The sequence below is a fragment of the Manacus vitellinus genome, unplaced genomic scaffold, assembly GCF_001715985.3.
Source record: "Manacus vitellinus isolate BGI_N305 unplaced genomic scaffold, ASM171598v3 scaffold_72_pilon, whole genome shotgun sequence".
Taxonomy (NCBI): Eukaryota; Metazoa; Chordata; class Aves; order Passeriformes; family Pipridae; genus Manacus; species Manacus vitellinus.
In genome coordinates this window covers 779,658-788,150 of record NW_021940764.1, presented here as the reverse complement: position 1 = coordinate 788,150, position 8,493 = coordinate 779,658, and the positions used below count along the sequence as shown (strand labels likewise).

Below are 8,493 nucleotides of genomic sequence, written 5' to 3'. Positions count from 1 at the left end.
GGTGGGTGGGAAGACCTGTCCCCTCCTGCAGGCCCCGCGTCACCTCTTGGGTGCAGCCCACCCTCCTGCTCACTTCTGGCGCAGGTTCTGCAGCTCCTCCCAGATCTCCTCGTCCTCGCTCTCGGTGTCGTCGCTGCTCACATAGGTCAGGCTGCGGGGGTAGCTCAGCCACACCTGGCTCAGCACGGCCTGGGGGGTGCTGTCTGTGCCCTCCTCCCCAGGGCCTTCCTGGTCGCTCTCCAGCGGTGCCACTGGCATGGTGCCCTCCTTGGCCAGCACCTCCTCAGCCTTGGCTTCCTGCTCCGCTGCCTCCAGCACTGCATCCGAGTCGTTGCTTGAGCTGTGGCTCGTGTCAGGGACCATGGGAGGCGGGGAGCCACTCACTGGCCCCACTTGCTGTTCTCCCTCGCTGCTGCTCCCATTTTGCACAGGGGAGGGCACAGGCAGGTCCTTGGTTGGTATCACGTGGAACCGGCCCAGCACCTGGGGCTTGGCTTCTGCTGGGGACAGGGGCAGCTGGTGGGGTTCAGGGGTCATGGGCTGGTGGGAACATCACGTGCCCCAGCACAGGCATGGCCCCGGTGCAGCCCCAGCCCTGCCCCACCTCACCTTCGTTGATGGGTGAGAGCTGGGCCGTGCGCACGGTGGGGGCCGGCAACTCCGACACGATGAGTGAATGGCTGGGCTTGGGGACACAGGGTGGCACCTGTGGGACCTGAGCACAATCAGCTGCCCCTTCCCACGTCCCCCCACATGTCCTGTTCCCCCACTGCTGCTCCTGGAACCCACTGCCCACTCATTCCTCCCTGTATCCAAGTGGTTCCACAAGCCATGAGGCTTCCTGTTCCCCTGCAGTTACCACCCAGCCCCCCTGGCACTGAGCTTCACCTCAAGCAGCCTTGAGGAGCCTTTGCACCCCCATACTCACCGTGCTGCCCTCTGGGCTCCCTGGCGTGGACGAGCTCAGCGGTGGCAGGGGACTGCCCATGGCCTCACTGTCTGTGGGGTACATTGGGGCTGGTGCTGGGGGTGGGAAGGATATGGGCCCCCCAGCAGTGGGGACGTCAGCCCCTGCTGACTCCAGGATCCCACTGCCAGCTGGGACTGGCTTGACTGTGCTTGTGGGGTCGGGGTAGACAAAGCGTGGGGCCCCCAGGACAAGACTCTCTGGCCGTGGCAGCAGTGGAGGGTAGAGGTGCCCACCTGAGCTGGCGATAGGGGAGACAGTGGGCAGCAGCGTTTGGGCCACGCTCATCACTGCCAAGGAGAAGACGTTGGCCAGGGTCAGGAGGGGAGTGGTGGGGGACCAGGATGTGCTGGTCACAGGGGGGCTCAGGGGGCTGCTGAGCTCACAGGAGACAGGGGACGTGGGGAGAGGCTGTGGGGATAGGAGTGCTTGGGGCAGGGCCGGTGGGACAGGCCCCTCTGAGGTCCTTGTGGGGGTCTGTGGGAACACCGGTGACGACGTGAGCCAGGAGGGAGCCATTGAGATGAGTGGCCAGGTCTGCACGGAGCCTGCAGAGAGAGGAGCATCAGGAGTGGCTCCCGAGTGCCCCCTCCTCCCCCACCCAGGCACCCCAGAGCCTTGATCCAGCGGCCCCGGTGCGATGGACACGCCCAGCCCTGCCAGTGCCGGTACCTGCGGGGGCCTCCAGCGGTGCCGGGGCTCTGGGTGCCTCTACAGGGCTGGCCAGGTCCGTCTCTGACGGGGAGCGGCTCAATGATGGCGGGACGGGGGACTGCACAGAAAGTCTGGGACTGGTGCAGCTCAGATCTGCAGCACAGGGGTGACAACCAGGCTCAGCCAGGGCAGGACGTGCCCCATGAGAACCCCCCCAGGCTTGGCTGAAGCTGTCCCCCGCCCTGCATGGGGCTTGGGGGGGATGAGAAGAGCCCACGCAGGGGCACAGACATACCACTGAGCGAGGATGAGGAGGAGATGGAGCGCGAGAGCCCCTGCAGCTGCAGGTCCACCTGCAAGGAGGATGAGCTAAGCCCAACACTGGGGCAGAGGCCCTGGCCAAGCTGTGCTAAGCCCCACCCTGGCCCCACTACCTGGGGAGACAGGAGCTGGAGGCTGTGCCAGGCAAGGGACCACCACCACTTGTCACAGCAGTGGGCAAGTGACCACAGGAGGACCCTGTACCCTAACCCCCTTCCCCCTGGGCTCTCTGGGACCAGGCAGCACCCCCAGGCACACTCAGCATCAGCAGCTTTGCCAGCACTGGCAGGGCCGGGCTGGCACTCACGGGGCTGCCCACGCCACCCTCAGCCTCGGGGCTCCTGGGCAGCTCGGCGCCGCTGCGCCCGTCCTTGCGGAGCAGGGTCTCCACGCGGTGGATGATGTCCCGGATGCGGTTGATGAAGCCATCCCGCTCCGACTTGAGGATGAACTCGTTGTGGACCTGGGGGCAGAGGGGCTGGTCAGCACCTAGCACAGCCGGGCAGATCCTCACCCTCACCCTCACTCACCATGACAGCTGCAATTTCCTCCGGGTTGTCCCCATCCAGGTCAAACTTGAAGGTCACCATTTTGTTGTTGTAGGTCTGCAGCTGGCACTCCACCACCCGGTCACTCTTGTCGGAGATCTGTGGGTGGCAGAGCTGGCTCAGCCTGGGAGCGCCTGCCTGGCGCCCGCCTGGCACCCGTGGCACTCACGTTGGTTATGCGCAGCCTGGACCGGGCTCGGCGCCGCAGCAGCTTCCCCGAGGCTCGCTTGGGCGGCAGCTTCGTGCTCTGCTCACTGGCCGAGAGCCCCTCGCAGCCATCGCTCATGCCTGATGCCACATCTGAGGTGTAGCTGCAAGAAGCCCCAGCACTGGAGCGTTAGCGTGGCCATTCCCAGGTGCCACACTCCCCATCCAGCCCTCACCCAGCCTCCCAGCCTCACCTGTCCACCGGGGAGGAGAAGCCGCTAGCGGGGGGCAAGCGCTCTGTGGGCAGCTGCACCGCGATGCTCTGAGGGGAGAGGACAGGGTGAGATGGTGCCACAGCCACCCCGACCCCACCCACCCACAGGGCCTCACTCACCGTGGGGAAGCAGCGCACGGGCCGGGTGGGAGGAGGGCTGGCAGGGTCCCCAGCCACAAAACTGCGGTGGGCCAGGTCTGGGGAGTCCAGGAAGCCGGAGGAGCTCAGATATCCATCTGTCTCACAGTCAGCTGTGGAGGAGCGCTGGCATGAACCAGAGCAAGTCCCCTCCCCGGCTGAGTGCCTGGGAAAGGGCTGTGGGGCTGGGAGAAGGAGAGGGATCCCCCACCCACCTCCCGCCTCAGGTCCCCTGCTGCCCACCCAGCTGTTGCCCACCCAGTGCCTACGCACAGGTGGCCGAGGAGTAGCTGGTGTGCTGGTAGGCAAAGTGCTGGTGCTGGTCGGCCTCGGGCTCCTCAGGCTCCGGGGGGAAGGTGCTGCTGAAGACGGAGTCCCTGGAGCCGGGGATGGCTGGGGCAGGCGCGGGGGCACCGGGTGGCCGTGGGGACTTGAGCTCCTCCAGCAGCTGCAGGACACCCGGCGGCTGCTCTGGCTCCGCAGGTGATGGCACGTCCTGGACACGCTTCAGCTTCTCCCGCTTGCGCTTGATGGCAGCCACACGATCCCTCACCGCCTTGGCCACCAGTTTGTAATCGGCCTCACAGATGAAGCCCAGGACCACCTGCATGGAGGAGGCTTGTCACTTTGGGGTGCAGGGACCCCACAGCACCCAGGGCTCCCTTGTTCCCATCCCCACCATCTCCTGGGACCCCACAGCACCCAGGGCTCCCTTGTTCCCATCCCCACCATCTCCTGGGCCACTTCCTCTGCTACATCCTTGTGGAGCTCAAAGAGGAACTCGATGGCATTGTTGTCCTTGTATTTGCCGTGCAGCTTCTTTGTGTCATCCATGCGCAGCCAGAGCTTGAGCCCAGACTTGACACCATCATCCTCCTCAGCCAGCTCCACATGCACCCCCGTGTCCTCCTGGAAGAAGGAGTGCTCCAGCAGGTCCTGGATGGTGTACCTGCAGGGGACACAGCTCAGCAAGGGCCGGGGGCCAAGGGGGACCGTGCCACCCACACCCGTGCTCTGACCCCACCTCTCATTCTTGTCCATGCGGATGCAGCCTTCAATAATCTCCTTCAGCTCTGGCACCTTCACCTTGTAGAAGCTGCTGGGCTTCAGGCCCTGGGGGTGATGAATGTCAGCACCTTCTTCTGTGCCAACTCGCCGCAATGCCGGGCTCCCAGGGCCCGGAGAAGAACCAGCCCAGGGCTCCACTGGAGCTGCAGCAGCTCCCATGGCCAAGCCACGTGTGCCTGCACAGGCCAGGATACCCTGGGGCTCTGGGTTTCCACCCCAGCAGGCAGGAGCTGGCAGGAACTGGCTGTGACCGGCCAGGGCAGATGCCATGCCCTATGTAGGGGGTGGCCAAGCAGACCTGCTCCTGTTCCACCCCATTAATGTGCTGGCAGTGCCTAGTGTAGGGTGAGGGACACAGGGTCTGGCCAAGCCGTGGCCCCACCACCACCACCACCCGCAGCTCCATGCCCCAGCACAGCAACCCCTCACTGACCAGACTATCTTTAACCACTTGCACAACCTTCCCGGTGACACATTTTGGGCAGCAGCAAGGCCTGACAGCTTCAGCTGACTGTCCTCCCCCTGCCCCTTCTCCTGGCTCCTGCAGCATCAGCCAGCAGCGTCACTCACGCCTGGGGCTGGGGCCTCACCGAGGTGACCTTGCGGTAGATCTGGGCAGCGTTCTGGCACTCAGAATAGGGGTACTCTGAGGTGGCCATCTCCAGCATGCACATCCCGAAGGCGTAGACATCCACCGCCTCATCGTACTTCTCCTCGTACATCTCTGGTGCCATGAACTCGGGGGTGCCTGGAGGTGGCAGTGGAGCTCAGTACCCCCRGGGAACCCACCCCCTGCAGCCCCCCCAGCCCCTGCGAGCCCAGCCATGCTGGGACCCCACCTATGACACTCTTGGCAAAGGAGGCTCGCTTAAGTGTGGCCAGGCCCAGGTCCCCAATCTTGACCGAACCCGTGGGGCCCGTGATGAAGATGTTGTCACACTTGAGGTCACGGTGGATGATGGGAGGGGAGCGGGTGTGCAGGAAATGCAGCCCCTTGAGGATCTGCCGGCTCCAGCGCTGCAGCACCTTCAGCTTCATCTCCTTAAACCGCTTCAAGTACCTGCCAGGGACCAACAGGGCTCAGACCCCCAGGGCTCAGACCACGCCCCAACCCTGCCCCAGCCCACCCTCCTCCTGCTGCCGTGCCAAGTCTATCCAGACTCAGGTGCCCGCACCGGGCAAGCAACAAAGAGCACCTCAGCAGGGACCCTGCCCCCTCCCCTGCACACCCCGATCCAGCGGTCCCTGCTCACGTTTTCAGGGTGCCAGATGTCATGAGCTCTGTGACCAGCACAATGCAGATCTGCCCTTTGATGGTTGACTTCCAGGAGTCGTAGAAGCGAACGATGTTGGGATGCTGCAGCCCCTTCAGCATCTCCACCTCCTCGCTGAACCGCTGCCGCTCTGTCTTCGACAGCTTCCGCGTCTGTGGGAGCCATCGAGGGGGTGAGGGGGGCACGTGGGGTCCTGCCGAGACCTGCTGTCCCCCAGCACAGCGGTGCACACAGGGCTGGGGCCGCCCCAGAACGTGGCCCCCTCCACCCCTCTCCCCCTGCTCTGGGTATGTGCACAACAGAAGAGGCACTGAGAAGCTCGTGTGCTTCCCCGCCGTCCCGTGCTGGGGCCGCCCATCCCTCCCCTCGCTCAGCCTCCAGCCGGAGCCCACCCCCTCCCCACAGGACAGGGAAGCCCACCCTGCAGCCGTCCTGCCGAGGGGACGCGCAGGGGCTCTGCAGCAGCGGCTGCCATCCTGCCCTGTGCAGACCCGATGGCCACGGCCCTTCTGCCCCTGCCGGGGCACCACCGGCACCAAGCTCTGCGTGGCGGGGTGCCGGGACAGCCTCAATGAGGCCTTTGTTGGGGAAAGCAGGCGGGGGAGGCTCCAGCCCAGGTTTTTCCATGTTCCTCCTGCTCTAGTTAATTAAACTGGAAACCGAAGCCGAGGGTGCTGAGTGGAGCTGGGGTCGGGGCCAGCGGAGGGGACGGAACCGTCCATCCTGGAGGGACACAGCCTAAGAGTGCAGGGAAGGGTGGAGCTGACTGAACAGAGCTAGAGGAGCTGGATCCTGCCCTGAGTGGGGCAGCTGTGAGTGCCGAGCCCTGGGCAGAAGCAGGAGCAGGAGCACCGACAACTCCACCACAGCCTGGGGTCCTGATGAGCTCAGCTGCTGCAGAGCGTGGGGGCCTTCCAGCTGGGACCCCTGCCCAGCCCATGCTCAGGGGCAAGGAAACCCGAGCTGCCGTGGAGCTCCCACTGCCAGCGCTGCCAGAGCCGTGCTCGTTCCCTTGGCCGGTGGCTGCCATCCCTCAGCCCCAGCAGCTTTCGTAATATTTTCATTGCATCACAGGTGGCCCCACGGCCGGACTGGAGCCGCTTCATAATCCCCCCCGCATTTAACACACGCTCAGGGACCGGCTCAGCCCAGATGAGAACCTGAGCCTGCTGCAGTGGGATGAATGGGACCTTTCATACACGAGGAGGAAAACAGCCCCCGAACCCCTGCATGGCCAGAAGCAATCACCGGCTGCCCTGCCCAGTGCCACAGCCACCATCACGCCCTTTGGCTCCCCACTGCCCACAGAGGCATCCAGAGGCTTCACTGCACCCCACAAACCTGCAAGGGCACAAGGAAGCTGTCATGGGCTGTGAACAGGGGCAGAGAAGGAGTTGTGGGTGGCCACGGCTCTCCCAGCTCAGTGAGAGCAGACCCCGCCTGGATTGGTTGTGCCAGCACTGTTCCACCCCCAACCCCATGCAGGACCCCAGCACAAGGCTTCCTCTCCCATTGTGCCTGGAGCAAAGTCTGGGGGAGCTGAGTGTGTCCTTTGAGCCTGTGCCAGGGCTGCTCACCTGGCACCATTCCTCATGCACGACCAAAGCGGCAGCCGCTCCTGGTCCCAGGCATCCTGATGCTCTCCCCATTGATTGTGGGGATCCGTGGCTGGAGGAGCACCAGGGAGGGCAGGGCAGGCAGGGCTGCCAGCACAGACATGCTGCACGGCACGGGCACACCACGTCCTCTCCTAAGAGCACTTGCACAGGGCGGAGGAGGACACTGGGGATGGTGGTGTGGGGACGGTGAGGAGCTGGTGGCAGTAGTCCAGCCCTATCCTGTGAGCCAGGAGCTGGCTGCCAGGGAGCCCAGCACAGCCAACACCAGGAGCTGAAGCCAGCAAGGGAGGAGGGAGGGCTGGGCATGGTGGCCGAGGATGGTTCTCGCCTCTGCAGCAGGACCTGTCCCCAGCACTTGGCAGTGTTGGTGCTCAGCACACTCCGCAGCACTCCCAGGGCTCTCCTGTTCCCATAGCCCTTGGTTGTCCTGCTCCCACAGCCCTCAAGGGCCCTGGCTCCACAGTGACACTCGCACTCTGGAGGAGCATTCACAGCAACACCACGGTGGGGCACATGGAGAGTGCCCAGCCATGGCCACAGCACCTCCAGCCACAGGGAAGTCCCAATTCTCCTGCACAGGAGCCAACTCTACAGCAGCAGTGGGTGCCATTGCCTCACTGCCCTGCCCACAGGTCTGCCCTGTTGAGCAGGGAGCTCCTGCGTGCTCACAGGCATGTGAGCACACACACAAGGTGCCCCACAGCCTCAGGGTTGCTGGCTGAGGTTACCAGTCCAATCTGGGTGCTGGAGCCAGGGGAGGCACGACAGCACCCGCTGCCCAGGATGCTCTTGCCCACTGGAGAGTCCCAAGGGGTTCCACAGGAAAATCAATCACAGACAGGTATTTACAGCCCAACCCCACTCTGGGCCTCCGGTTTCCTCCCTGCTTCCTCCTTCCCCATTGCCCGCAGCACCTACCACAGAAATAGTCCTGGGCTAAAGCTGGAAAGCACAAACAGTGGGGCTGTGGACACAGGCAGGAGGCACAGACAGACACTGTGTTCAGGAGTAGGGGGCAGTGGTACGAGGGGATGGGGTTGGGCAGGTCCCCAGAGGGGTCTCACAGGAAGACTGGACAGGCAAAACCAACCTAGAGTTTGCCAGACTCCAAGGAGGGAAGGGCAGGGCGAGGACAGTAGGGAGAGATGGGATTTGGGACTGGGATCCATCACAGCAGCTGGACAAGGCTCGCTGGTGCAGAACAGGTCAGGCCTGAGGTTAGGTATTCATTTGGAATTGAAAGGCAATAGAAGGAGAACTGTGACATGCACAGGACAAAGCTATTTTTAAAATGGCAGAACCACAACCACTTTTATTTGCGGTTCCAAATCCCATATTTGTGTCACAGTGTCCAACTCTTTGCATGATTGCTGAAAAAAACAAACTTCTAAAAGTCTGCCTCTGTGCTCTCAGCCCCTTGTGGGACATGGATTTGGGGACAAGAGACACTGGATAAAGAGTGCTCAGTGGGACGAAGCCAAAT

General features: G+C 63.6%; 1 protein-coding gene across 1 annotated transcript in view; it reads right to left on the bottom strand.

Moving 5' to 3' along the window:
• Window positions 1-69: 69 nt before the first annotated feature.
• The window catches only part of WNK4 (WNK lysine deficient protein kinase 4), a gene marked incomplete at its 5' end in the record, with an annotated part of 10,702 nt that continues 2,278 nt past the window's right edge, over window positions 70-8,493 (bottom strand). The window contains 16 exons of the mRNA XM_029964461.1: window positions 70-497; window positions 610-706; window positions 929-1,515; window positions 1,640-1,774; window positions 1,917-1,974; window positions 2,250-2,405; window positions 2,473-2,589; window positions 2,660-2,801; window positions 2,892-2,959; window positions 3,032-3,162; window positions 3,323-3,653; window positions 3,779-3,998; window positions 4,074-4,162; window positions 4,708-4,865; window positions 4,957-5,177; window positions 5,371-5,543. Of these exons, the coding sequence (XP_029820321.1) occupies window positions 70-497; window positions 610-706; window positions 929-1,515; window positions 1,640-1,774; window positions 1,917-1,974; window positions 2,250-2,405; window positions 2,473-2,589; window positions 2,660-2,801; window positions 2,892-2,959; window positions 3,032-3,162; window positions 3,323-3,653; window positions 3,779-3,998; window positions 4,074-4,162; window positions 4,708-4,865; window positions 4,957-5,177; window positions 5,371-5,543 (3,111 nt within the window). The remainder of the gene's footprint in view (window positions 498-609; window positions 707-928; window positions 1,516-1,639; window positions 1,775-1,916; window positions 1,975-2,249; window positions 2,406-2,472; window positions 2,590-2,659; window positions 2,802-2,891; window positions 2,960-3,031; window positions 3,163-3,322; window positions 3,654-3,778; window positions 3,999-4,073; window positions 4,163-4,707; window positions 4,866-4,956; window positions 5,178-5,370; window positions 5,544-8,493) is intronic.